The 14,502-nt window shown below is 41.5% G+C and overlaps 1 protein-coding gene across 1 annotated transcript in view; it reads left to right on the top strand.

The window, feature by feature from the left end:
• The window catches only part of GABBR2 (gamma-aminobutyric acid type B receptor subunit 2), an 835,193-nt gene that overhangs the window by 497,579 nt on the left and 323,112 nt on the right, over window positions 1-14,502 (top strand). The window contains exon 8 of the mRNA XM_034761463.1: window positions 9,526-9,586. Within this exon, the coding sequence (XP_034617354.1) occupies window positions 9,526-9,586 (61 nt within the window). The remainder of the gene's footprint in view (window positions 1-9,525; window positions 9,587-14,502) is intronic.

Here is a 14,502-nt window from a genome sequence, read left to right as displayed (position 1 = left end):
CAGATTCAGTCATTCAGATTTTTCTTTGTCAGACTGTTTTAAAACTTTTGAGTCCAAGTTATCTGATCCTGTAGACTTAAAAATGTTTAACTTTAATAGTTGTTATTTAACCATCCCCCCTACTAACTGTTGGAATGGAAAACATTTCATTATCATTGTAAACTGTAGGTAATCCAGCTTCTCCTTAAATATAGAAAATATCTATTGAACATTTCTGCCTTTTCTCCATCATTGATAATTTCACTATCATTATGTAGTAACAAACCTATGTCATTGCTCTGATTTCTTTTGTTCCTGATATATTGTTAAACCACCTTTTTAGTTCTGTGCTCAATTCATCTTTGTCAGAATGAGGTCAAACATAGAATTAGGCTGTGTAGGATATAATATTTTGGTGTTAGAAATTATCATCTATAATTTTAGAGATCATTCGTGTATCTCTTTGAGCCCTCTCCAGTTTTTCAACATCCTTTTTGATTTGTTTGTACCAGAACTGGACACATCATTCCAGCAGTTGTCTCCCCAGTGCTATTTACATAGGTAATATTACTTCCCTGCTTCTATTTTATGCTATCCTTTTACTTAAATTCATCCAGGAATTGTGTTAGCTCTTTTAGCCACAGCATAATAGTGGGAGACCATTTTTGATGGAAATGCCTAAATCTTTTTCAGAATCAGTAGTTTTCACAATACAATCCCCCTTTCTGTGTGATAATTATTCTTATTCGTCCAGCAAACAAATTCACATATAAGAATTTAAAGCTAAAACTTCTGAATTTGAAGAACTGACAGCATCTCTGATAGCGGGTTCTTTGTGTTCTTATAATCCCATCCTGAATATACAACTACTAAGAGCTCCATTTTAGACTGTAAGGCCTGAAGGGACCATCGTGATCATCTAGTCTGACCTCCTGCACATTGCACATTGTTAGTCTCTAAGGTGCCACAAGTACTCCTGTTCTTCTTTTTACAATATTTCCCCTTGAGCTGGAAATCACACCTGCCAGTGAAGACATACCTTAAGTGTCTTGATGTCTTTAAATAAAGATGGGATGTCTTTCTAGAACATATGCTTTAGTCAAAGCCAAGTTAGTGGGACTCAAAACATTGGTAACTGCATTAGTCTTGGTTCTTACTTTATTTAAAAATCTGTCTGTACAACTGATGACACATCAAACCACCAAAGACTGCTACTAATGTATCTAAATATTACATTTATTTTGTTATTTGTCTTGTGATTCTACAGAGTATCATTTGTTGATATAACTAGTCATAGGTGGTACATATATTGAACAAAGTCTAGATCTTGCAAAGGGGCCTTAAACCCAAGTGTTGTCTTTTTGCATTTGTATGGGTCTGCACTGGCATATGCTATTTCAAGCTCAGGGCCTAATGCATGCATTAGACATATCCATTATTCAAACATTCCATTCACTTAGACTCAGAAAAATATTGTTAGTAATTTATGAGTCTGGAATATATGGAAGACAATCCTCTTGATAAATCTTGAGATTTACTACCTTGACCTCAAAAAAGTAATGAGTTGATTGGGGCCAAAGAACCTACATGTTAAATCATTATAAGTAATCCGTCATCTACAAATGTCATCTCTTGTACAATAGCAGCAAAAATCAATACTTTACTCACATAAATCATAGGCATTAAACATTGATAAGCTTCTTTATAAATTCCATCTCTCAGTTTATGAAATAAAGATACTAATACATTTTTTAGACTTATTATTACTTTTTTGTTAAACCAAAAAGTGGGATTCTTTCTCATGTTTAGATAAAATAGCCAAAGTTTGAGTTAGTAGATTTTTCCCCACTAGCTACCTTACTATAGTTCCCTGTTACTGCTTTAAGTTACAATATATGTAAAATTACATATTAATGACTCAGTATGTAGGTATGCATGTATGTATGTATGAATGAATTTCCTCTTGAAAGAAAGAAAGAAGATGGTAAACCTGCCTGAGACCAGGGTAGTCAGCATTTAATCCTGGAACAGTAATAGCATTTCTGTTGTTGGTTATAGCATTTCCACTGTTGATTTTCCTGTTTCCTAACATTTGTGTGGATGGGGTTACTTATAGGGTGGGTAGCAAGGTGACATTTCTCCAATGGAGTTTTTTGCTTTATGTATCTATGTATAATAAGTTTCTAGAACTAAACTCATGAGTTTTGAACAAAAATTTAATAAAATATTAGAGCTGATAAAATATTCAGCAAAAGTTTTCCATTGCATAACATTTGATTTCATTATTATTATTTTTGCATTATCCAGCATGCCTTATTACAGATGAAATACTGTATTTTGAATATACACATATTAAAAATCATGCTACACTGATAAAATACTGGAGAAAACATACATTGAATAAATTTGGCAATTTCTTTGTATATTGCTTAAATTACAATAATTCACCAATTCTTAACAATGGAGAATTCAAAATTAAAGCTTTAAAAATGTACAGCTGTTATTCCTAATACATAATTTATCTACAAGTTTATGTATATTCAGACGAATCAGAGCTGATCCATACCAGTGGATAATTTCACAGCATATAAGTGAGGATGGCTTTTCCTTTAATCAGCAGATGAGTAGTGTAAATGTGCTCATTTTATGGATTTGTCAAAATATTGCTGATATTACAAAGACTAGTAAAGACATAGGCACAGTTTGACTTCTATATTTGTGGGGCAGCTCCAGTCAAGCCAACAGGGATGTGCGTTCCCAAGGCTTGCAGTTTGGGGGGACAGTGACCTCCCTACTCCCCCCAAAATAAACTAATGAGTAAAGATATGCAAACTATTTATGGTAGAATTTGGAAAACTGCATTAACTCAGAGCTTATGACAATATTTAAAAAAAAAAACTACCACAAGAAATCACTGTTATCTGTGAATAATATGAGCTTTGTTCTCCCTCTCTCATGTGAGAAAAACAAGGGGACATTCAATTAAATTAAGAGGTGGCAAATGTAAAACTGGCAAAAGGAACTACTTTTTACTCACAATGCGTAATTAAACTGTGGGACTCACTGCCACAGTAAGTCATTGAGGGCAATAATTTAACAAGACTCAACAAGGGATTGCATATGTATATGGATAGTATGGTAAAAATACCATATTGTGCTTTCCATCACTAGATAAAAGAGGTCAGTATAATTTATTCCCATTCTACAGATGGGGAAATGGAAGTATAAAGAGGTGAAGAGACTTGCCCAAGGGTACCCAGAAGGCCAGTGGCAGAGAGAAGAGGAGGTCTCCCGAATACAAGACCAATGCGCTATCCACTAGGCCACAGTATCTCCCCAAATATCCAGAGTTGTTATCATTAATGGTAACAAAGATGTTGGAAGTCATATTAAACTCATGCTTCAGGGTTTAAGCCAATCTCTCACTGTTAGAGACTATGATGGGACTGAATGCATGGGGGCAGGTTATCCCACACTGCATACTAAGGGGCCTTCCTGTAAAACATGCTGCTGGCCACTGACAGAGTCCACAGATGATACTAGACTGAATCAACCTTGGGCAATACGGTATGGCAATTCCTACGATACTGTGTTTTTTTAGAATTTTCATTAGCATTACACCAGAAGGATAGCATCGTTTTTTTCTATATCAGTTTGAAACACAATTTATAAGCCATAAATGTGGAAGTTTATTTCTGCATTCTTCCATGAATAGAATATGGATTTCTGCCAGCTCCAGGTATGCTTCCACAGCTATATTGGCAAGAAGTGGTCATCAAAAGGGGGTATGGATTGTTCAGAAAAGAGTATTTATGCTAAACAGCCACCATTCAAATGCTCTTATCCAGACACTTACTGAAGCAAAGGCTAATTCAGACAGATTCAGGAAGATTACCTGATGCTCAGCAGGCTCCTCAAAAATGCAGTCACCAGGAAGATTTTGGATAAGTACATCTGTTATGTGTGTCCCCCAATATGAATATTGGAATATAAGAATTAATGTGGATTTGGATTAATCCGCAGAAGATTTTAGTTCTATTGAAAACAGTTAGTTGAGGGAGACTTGTATGACACCCTTCCTACATATCATGCCACTCAAAGGGAAATTTCATCCATGCTGCTCATTACAGCATGCTGAAATTCCTAAGTTTAAAAATTCTTCTTAGCATAAATAAAGTCTGAAAATTCAGATGAAATAACAGGATTCTGAGATGATTTTTTTTTAGTACAGACTTTTTAAAAAAATGGTTGAAGTAACAATAGAAATTGTTTACAAAAGATATGTGAGGGGTTTCTGTATTTTGTGACAAGTATGTCACTGAAGAGAAAGCTAGGTCACAAGCAGAGGGTGGGAGCAGGCATATTGGAGACACCAGGACCCACGGAAGGGACTGAAGAAGGATGTTTGGTTTGACAACCTTGGAACTGGTAAAACAAGGTGCATAAGGTTATACCTTTTATTGGACTAACTTCTGTTGGTGAGAGACAAGCTTTCAGCTTACACAGAGCTCTTTTTTAGATCTGGAAAACCTAATCAGAGTGTCACAGCTAAATGTAAGGTGGAACAAATTGTTTAGCATAAGTAATTAATACACATTTCAAGGGACCATTCAATCTGAAGTCGCCCATTAACACTGCTCCAGTCATAGGAGAAAAGGGGGGCAGAGTTAGCTGGAGTGGGTGGGAGAGGGTGGTTAGCGGGTTATAGATTGTTGTAATAAGCCATAAATCTAGTGTCTCCGTTCAGTCCATGAGTTTTAGTGTATAGCAAAGTTATGAATTTAAGTCCCCAGGTTCGTCTTTTGAAAGTATTGTTCAGGTTTCCTTTGAGGATGAGGACTGATTGGTCAGATATAGAGTGATCACTTTGTGAAAAGTGTTCACCCACAGGTGATAGGATGTTTTTGTCTTTTATCATTTTTCGGTATGAGTTCATTCAAGAGTGTACTGAGTCCAGTTTCATCTACCACCCCACGCTGGAACCCATATAAGAAATTATCTAACAACTACAACCCATACTCAATGGGGACCCCATCTTTAAAGAAATCTTTCCTGAAACCCCACTTCTGGCCTTCAAACTACCCTCCCCCCAACCATAAGTCCTGAGTTTCTAATGTGCTGGGCGGGAGCACCCCAGCCCCCCCTCCCTCCACTCCTTTGCCCAAGGCCCCACCCCCACCCTTCCTTTTCCTGTCCCTGCTCCACCCCACCCCCTTCCCTGAGCATGCCCAGCCCTCGCTCCTCCCTCTTCCCCCGCAGCACCTCCTGCATGCCACAGAACAGCTGATCGCAGCAAGCAGGAGGCGCTGGGGGGAGATGGGGAGGCGCTAATGGGGGCTGCTGGTGGTGCTAAGCACTCACCATTTTTTCTCATGGGTGCTTCAGGGTCAGAGCACCCACAGAGTTGGTGCCTATGCCCCCAACTTTGCCAAGCTCAGCATCAGAAGCAAGCTCCCCACAGACCAGGACACACCAACTCAAAGTGGCATCAGAGCCTACTGGAACAACAGATGCAAAACCTGCAGACCTATCTCCACTGCTACAATGATCAGTACCCCCCACCACACACCTTTCAGGATCCATGAGTCCTACACATACCTATCAAATCACATGATGTACCTCATCCAGGGTACTAAATGCCCCAATAGCAACTATGTGGGTGAAACTAGACAATCACTATGCTCTCAAATGAACGCACACAGGAAAATGATAAAAGACAAAAACACCCTATCACAAAGTGATCGCTCTATATACAGGCCCCAACTTTCCAAAGTGCCTTGGGGTGCTCGACCCCCAGCTCTGCCCCAGGCTCCGCCCACACTCTACCCCTTTCCCCCTTGGGCCCATCTCACCTCTTCCCGCCCCCGCTCCACCTTTGACTCGCCTCTTCCCACCCAGTTTCGCCCCCTTCTCAGTGCGTTGCATCCTCGCTCCTCCCCCCTCCCTCCCTCCCAAACTCCTGCACACTGCAAAACAGCTGTTCGCAGTGGGCGTCAGGTGCTGGGGGGAGGGGGCACTGATATGCAGGGCCTGCCAGCAGGTGGGAGGCGTTGAGAGGGTGGGGGAGAGCTAATAGGGGGCTGCCGGTGGGTGCTGAGCATCCACCATTTTCCCCTGTGGGTATTCCAGCCCTGGAACACCCACCTATGGCTCTATACCTTACCTATCAGTGCTCATTCTCAAAGGAAACCTGCACAGCGCTTTCAAAAAACAAGCCTGGGAGCTTAAATTCACAATTTTACTAGACACTAAGAATCCTGGACTGGGTAGAGACACTGGATTTATGGCTTATTACAACATTCTATAACCCACTAACAATGCCACCCCCCCAAGCTTTCTTCTCTCCCCCTCACTTCCTTTCTCTTCTATGACTGGTGGGGGTGTTAAAGGCCACTACACCCTGAATGGTCCCTTGAAATATGTGTTAACTACTTATGCTAAACAATCTGTTCCACCTTGTATTTAGCTATGACACTCTGAGTATGTTTCCTAGACATGAAGCAGAGCTCTCTGTAAGCTCATAAGCTTGTCTCTCACCAAAAGAAGTGGGTCCAATAAAAGATATTACCTCACCTACCTTGTGTCTCTAATATCCTGAGACCAACATGGCTACAACAACACTGCATACATTGGAACTAGCAAGATATACACCTAACATAACCTCAAACAGCTTGGGCTTGATTGTGCCTCAATGCTCCACTGTGCTTCTGAGGGCAATCCAAAGCTACAATATTCCCACAGAGAAACAGAATACTTTGCAGAACTCTCTGATCTACAGCAGGAGCACATATGCCCCTATTCCCTTTTAAGGTGTGCAGCATACTCATCCCCAAACACATCTCCAGGGCCAACCTTAGGTGTTTCCCTGTTTTGGCGACCCAGGGCAGAGAATATTTTTGATGCCCACCCTGCACTCCCCAGCCAGCCAAGGAAAAACAAAGAAGAGACCCAAAGCCAGTGACTGAGTGGTGTGGCACCCCCAGAAGACAGTCCCCAGGGAACTGCCCTGCTCACCCACCCCCAAGGCTGGCCCTGCACATCTCCCCAGACTTTTTAGAGCATCTTTTATGCCTGGAGGAGTAGTTAGAAAGCAATCACTGTGCTTCCCTTCCATGAGTGCAGGGTCTGCAGTTCTGTCTATCCTTACAAAGGGAGGTAAGGCTCATGGCTCCATCCCCTATTCCATGTAGTTGTGTAAAGGCCAGGCAGAACTGATGATGCCTTTGTTGGTATGGCTGTGCCCTTCCCACATCCTTTATATGGCTTGACTATTTAGGGCCCAATTCTAACACCCTTACTCAAGTTGATTAGTCTGCATATAGTCCCATTGACGTCAATTGGACTATTCACACAGTAAGGTATTACTGGACTTGAGTAAGGATACTTTCGATTTTAAGCTCTTCCAGGCAGCGATCACGTCTTCTCTGTGGTCTGAGACATCTGGCACACTTTTTGGTACAGGATAAATAAATAACAACAGCAACCCTGCCAGAGCCTCTAGATCTTGAGCTACCAAACTCATTCTATTTGTGACTTAAGTCAGGTTTTGCACCTAGATCTATAGCGGTATAGGGCAAATGATTTAACCAATATACCTCCTAGCCCTACGCATATGTTAATTGTTAACTTCATTCTGCATCTCCATCTCAACTATCTTTATTTTAAGATCCACATTGGTGTGAAATGTAGTAACTATGATGACTGAATTTCATCCACATAGGAACTGTATATACGATGTGGCTGAAAAACTCCTTTAGAAATTTTAGTTCAGGTGTTTAGGGCAGCACGGCGACACCTGGAGACATAACAGATCTTGAATGAGACTGTGCTTAGCCCCTGGAGAGAAGGAAAGACAATGATGGACGTGCAGTTGTTGCAGAGCCTCCTTCCTGATCACATACTGGAATGGTAGCCAATAGCTCATTAAGGAGACTATCTGTACCTGAAAGTGAAGATAGCTGGAGTGAAACATGGCGGGATTTGCAAGTGTTAAGAGGCTATGAAGACTGGAATAATTTAGCATGGACGGAAGAGAAAGGAGTGTCTTGATTTATAAACTCTAACTAATGAAGGTCATAAGGCCTCTGTTCAGATGCTCCTTCTTGCTCTATTCCATAAAACAAGAGCAAAAGGATGCAGAACTGAAAGGTATTAAATTTAAAACTAATAAAAAGAGATACTTGTTTATGAAGCATATAGTCAACCTGTGAAATTCGTTGCCTCTAAGTTCATGAGATAAATTATTTAATAGCATAATTTAAAATACCAGATACTTGTATAAGATTCGATAACACTTACTGTATCCTAGATAAAAACAATGATACAATGGATATGAAACCTCAATTTTCCACTTATTTTGTTATGACCAAATCAACTGCAGAATGTTGGAGATGAATTCCTCACAAACAGAGTTCCACAAATATCCTGGTGTATTATGGGGATATTCATGTTTCTTTGAAGCATCTGACATAGGCCACTGCCAGAATCAGATTACTGGATTTGATGGAACAACAGCTTATTTGTGTGTCTTTTACATTCAAAGACACACAGACTGATTCTCCTCTCTTTTACACTGGTTTTACATTGGCGGGAGTCCCCAGACTTCAAAGGACTAAGTGCTGATTTGCACTGATATGAGAAGATAATTAGGCTCCCACAGTGTTTAATGACAATCACAAGGGTTAGATTACTTCTCTATACATGCTGTGCAAGGCAAGGTGGGCGGAGCAGGGGAAGATCCTTACTCCCTCCCCACATCCATTATGCGCTGTCATAAGGGCTAAGTAATCTCTAGTCCAAATCAGTACAGTAAGTAAACTTCTATGGAGGTATCTCTGGCAGCCAGAGTGCCTAGTGCAGCTCCTTTGTCAGTTAGGGTCCAATATTACAACTGTGACTCACGTTAAAGTAATATCTTACTATAGAAGTAGTTCCACTGATCTTAGCAGACCTGAGGGGGGAGGGATAGCTCAGTGGTTTGAGCATTGGCCTGCTAAACACAGGGTTGTAAAGTCAATCCTTAAGGGGGCCATTTGGGGATTTAGTTCGGGATTGGTCCTGCTTTGAGCAGGGAGTTGGACTAGATGACATCCTGAGGTCCCTTCTAACCCTGATATTCTATGATCATGTATTAAGTCTTTGCCCAAGATGAGTAAGGGTGGCAGAATTGCACACTTAATACTCCAAAGACATGGTCCTCAAGCCCCTAAAACTTCCTTAAGAGCACTAGTCTGGGAACGAAGAGACCTGGTTTTAAAATTCCCAGCTCTGCCAGTGCTTTGCTAGAAGATCTTAACTTCCCTGTGTCTCAGTTTCCCAATGGGTATAATGATACTGACCTCCTTTGTAAAACACTTTGAGATCTATGGATAAAAAGTTCTATTTAGGGCTAGTTATTGATTTATTTGAATACCAGTTGTGTTTGATCTTTGAGTAATAAATGTCCATATTAGATGTTTTAACTGTGAACTGGAATGAACTGTAGTTTGAATTAAAATGAATTATAAAATATTTATAAAACTTAAGGTATTTATTTGCTTTATTTAGGGTCAAGTTGTATTCAGAAATGGAGAGAGAATGGGAACCATCAAATTTACACAGTTTCAAGGTAGGCTATGGATGTTTATTGCCTTTAATTTACATTATGATCATATCTGGTACTGCAAACTTGTGTGACTCTGAGTTGTATTTGCCTCAGAGTAGCCTGAAGACATACAGCCATTTGAAAATAAATAAACTAAATAAAGGAATATGAAGTAACAAGTGCCCAGAAATAATGGACTTTTCTTTCTCTTTGAGAAAAATTGTATTGTTATACTTTTCTTGCACTAAGCATCACTGAGCACCTAATATTCATCATCAACATGAGATTTCAAACAAGCAAAGAGCTATTGAAAAGCTGTGCTAAAGAGCAGAAATATTGAGTGTTAAATGCAGTCCTTTCTGAACAACAAGGCAGGTTTAGAACTAAGGCCTAGTCTTCACTTACCGGCTGGTCCGGCGGCACGCCATCGATGTTCTGGGATCGATTCCGGAAGTGCTCACAGTCGGCGCCGGTACTCCAGCTCGCCGAGAGGAGTACGCGGCGTCGACGGAGGGAGACTTCCGGCCGCGTCTGGACCACGGTAAGTTCGGACTAAGGTACTTCGAATTCAGCTACGTTATTAACGTAGCTGAATTTGCGTACCTTAGTCCGAAGTCCGGACTAAGTGGGGACCAGGCCTTAGAAAGATGGAATAGTTGTTCTCACCAGTTTTTTTTAGTGCAGTTTGTTGTAGCTGTGTTGGTCCTAGGATATTAGAGAGACAAGTTGGATGAGGTAATAATTTTTATTGGACCAACTTCCATCATTTGTCTCTCTCACCAACAGCAGTTGGTCCAGTAAAAGATATTATCTCACCCACCCTGTATCTCAGCTCTTTTAACTCTGTGCTGGCATTCTCTATAGGCTAACCAGTGAGATTTAGCTACAGCCCTGCACTGGGAGGACAGTTCAGGAGACAATCTCCCCCAGGGAGGCAGAACACCTGTTGGAGAGTCTCAGGGATAGATTCACAAAAGGACTTGAGCACCTCGCTGCCACTTTAGGAACCTAAATCCTAGAATCAGGCCCCACTAGGAGTCACGAAACCCCCACTTAGCTGCCCCCTAGCTCTGTAGGCACCTAAAATTGCTTAGCTTCAGCCCCTGAATTTTTGCATAAAAGCTTTTTGTCATAGATTCCAAGGCCAGAAGGGACCATGATGATCATCTAGTCTGAGTTCCTGTATAACACAGGCCATAGAACTTCCCCAAAATAATTCCTAAAGCATGTATTTTTTAAAAAAAAAATCCAAACTTGATTTAAAAATTGTCAGTTATGGAGAATCCAGCATGACCCTGGGTAAATTGTTCCAATGATTCCAAAAGTTCCCTAGACACCTACATTCCTGCCTCTGAGCATGCAAACTGCAGCCCCACGCCAGGGCTCTGGACACCAAAGCCCAAGAGCAATGCACGAACCAGGGGAACAGGGGCATTCCTCCGCCAAACTTACCTGCAGAACCCAATCCAGTAAGTGTGTTTACACCTCATCTACCAGAACAGGTCCCTATAGTTGAATTCACATAAAAAACAGCCAGAGGAGGACAACCTCCCTCCAACTTCTAGCCCAGTGGTTTGGATACTCACGTGAGATGTGGAAGCCCCCCCTCCACCTGAGGAGGAAAAGGGGTTTGAAATGGGACCTGCAACTTCTTAGGTGAGTGCCCTAAGCACTGGGCTATGCTCCCTCACTCTCTCCTATTGAAGCTGTTCCATTGTGGATAATAAATAAAACAAAGTCGTTAGAGCAAGGAGATTGGATCCTCGCTCTCCTACATGAGTACTCTAATCACCAGGCTACAGTGTCATTCTCATGCTTGCTCTCTTTCTCTCTATCCCAGTGATTCCTTTGTTATTTATCCACAGTGAAACAGCTTCACCAGGAGAGACTGAGAGAGCCACATATCAGAATATCCCTAACTCTGTGGTTAGGACATTCAACTGAGAGGTAGTAGATTCTCAGCTCAAATTCCGTCTTTTCCTCAGGTGGCAGAGGGATTTGACCAGGGTGTCTCCCAGATCCCTGAACACTGAGCGAAGAGTTATGAGGGACCTAGTCATTCTCCTGCGCCTTATCCACCCCCCAGATGCTGCTTGCTAAAACAGCACAGGTGCTTATGTAACCCACACACCTTCTGGGTGTGGTAGTCTGTCCCATCTAGTGGCACTGAGACCACTTAGAGACAGAGAGATAAAATGAGTCTTCTCTACAGCCTTAGCTAACAGTCAGTTGGCTTTTAGCTCATGTAGTAGAGGCTCATGCTTTAACTTCCCGAGGTCCCTGGTTTGATGCCGCCTGCCACCGACCAGGGTCTGTCGGTGTTACACTTAACTGCAAGAAGGGATTTGCAGCTGAGAATCCAAGCAGAGTTAGATGCCTCTGTTCAGCTCAGACTTAGATGCCTGTCTCTGAGAGGAGTGGGACTTAGTACACACCTGTCAGCTTGGCATCTCCCATTGGCTTTTTTAGATGAAGCACTGTTTAGTCGCCTGGCTTTTGTGACTGCTGTTCTCCCCATTCATTGTACAGGGAGCCTAGGCACTGAACTCAGGTGATTTTCTAGACACCTAAAAGTTATGCATGACAATGCTGGTCATCATCATATCCAAGTTCCTTTGTGAATCTAGCCCTCAGTGTACAAGCATACACGCTGCTATATGTGAGGCAATGAGTCATTGCTGTGCTACGCTCCAGCCAATCCACAAGCCAGGAGCTGGTCTGATGACTCTCCAGGCAGGTATATACGTCTCACAGGTAAAACAGCAGCTCAGGCTGCCTAATGTCACTTCATGACTTGGACCCCTCCCCTGCCTGATAGGGGTGACCCACTCCACAGGCCTTAGCCTGCTCCTGCCTTGCTCCCACTCTAGCCTTGTTTCCAACCCTGCTCCTGCTCTAGCTTCCAGCCCTACTATTGCTTTATTGAGAGCCTGCTGTTTATTCCAGTGCTGATCTTTGGTTCTGGCTCCTGGCCGGGCTGCCACCACACTGACCACTAGACCCAACTGCCATCACTCCAGCCACCAGTTCTGATCCTCCACATCTCAGTTTCTGAACGATACCCCTTCATGGAGTGCAGCCTATTCCCCCAATGTGACTGTCCGATTCTGCTGGATCCTTTCAAGCTGAGGGCCTCCTGGGGAGAAGCATCTCATTAGCATAGGGGCTGCAAAACTAGCCCCACCCTCACTCCCTCCTCCCTACCCCATGAGTCAAAGCTGTGTAAGGGGACTAGCTATGATCTGGCGCTATATCATCATATAGTACAGCTAGTTGCAACACTGTCTATGTATAAATAACATGTCATACTTTTGATCTGTGGTATCTAGTGCAATGAATATTCTGATATACCCAGTTTATAGTGAGGGTGAGGCTCAGGTAGGCCATGGCTGCATAAGATGATGGTTTTCTGAGGACAGTGGTGAGACGATAGCTAGCAAATCCCTTTCAAATAATGCTTAGGAAAGAAAGAGTGACATTCTCACCAAGTTTAGAAGACTATTCCAAATGTAATTCTGCTGGTCAACGTGGCAAAGTCTTGTCCTTCAAGCGGTAGGTCTATGCAATATAGGCATTAACTCTCAACTCTACCTTTGAATGGGTCTGTTACCCATAATAACCATTTGCACCTTTCATGACAGCAACCATTTTTTCAAACTGGTCATGCTATCACACTTTGGACTGACACTGTTAGCTAAACTTACCTTCCCACAAACATTTCCACCCTGTTAAAACCTGCCAACAAGGATCACCCCCCCACCCCACCCGGGACATGACAACGTTTTTTTCCTCAACATTAATGATAAAGAAATGCTGATTTTCTTCAGGCAGCTCTTGATTTCTGGGTTGACAGCCAAGAGAAAAGAAATATAAAAGTAGTGTCAATGGGTTTTGATTAGAGTTGGTTAATCCTCAGAAGCTTGGAGGGTTCTGTATGGATTATGCTTGGAGGCAGCTGAGCCCCAACTGTATGAAGGAAAGAAGGATATGTGAAGGATCCTCTCTGTATGGGGACCTTAAGAGTATGGAGTCCGAGGAGAAGGAAAAGGATATTTCTTAAGAACTGGTTTAGAGAAGCTGGTGAAGTTCTGGCCATATTTTTTTTTTAACATTGTTTTATCTTAAGAATTCTTGGATTTTTAAAGTTAAACTTAAGCAATTACCTTCATTTTTCACCATCAATGATATTTAATATGCAAAGGTTCTGCTGTATACTCAGATGCTCTGTATTCAAATTATTTTTAGCCAGTCAGGACCCAGGAGTCAAAGGTGACCATTTTACAATTCTTGGCAAGCACTGGATTTCTGTTTCAGAGATCATTCAATTCTACATCCTTGGGTGGTCATTAACCAATTTTTTTGTAGCACAGCTCATTTAACTATAACATAGGTCCATGTAGACATGCAGTTTGTTTACTGCTTTACGGAAAAAAAGGCTAGATTAAATCAAATGCAAATGCTATTTATTTAGCACATTTATATTCAATTCTCAATTGCTTGTGTCCCTTCCTTAGTAACTTTGCAAATGGAGTGCAGGAGTCAGTGTATAGAATTTAAATAAGGAAAAAATGTGTTATTTTAACTGAAAAGAGGCTGGCTAGCTTGCTATAAATGACCCCCAAACCATCAGCAAACAGATTTGTTTCTCTTTTTTATTATACACTCAATATTACAGTATATCAATACAAATCCACAGGATTAGATATCTTCTACTAAAGATATTAAAAAGTTGGTCAAGAAGCTCTCTGAAGGTTAATTTTAGTGCCAGTGTTTAAAAAGGGTAAATGGGTTATCCTGGATAATTATATACCTGTTAACTTGACAGATCCTGGGCAAAATAAAATTGATCCACTGAGACTCAATCATTAAAGAATTAAATTTTGTGAATATAATTAATGCCAATCACCATGACTGTGTGGAAAATTGATCTAACTGAATAT

Source organism: Trachemys scripta, chromosome 2, assembly GCF_013100865.1.
Source record: "Trachemys scripta elegans isolate TJP31775 chromosome 2, CAS_Tse_1.0, whole genome shotgun sequence".
NCBI classification, from domain to species: Eukaryota; Metazoa; Chordata; order Testudines; family Emydidae; genus Trachemys; species Trachemys scripta.
The sequence above is the reverse complement of the archived record's forward strand: the minus strand, read 5'-3'. Positions and strand labels throughout refer to the sequence as shown.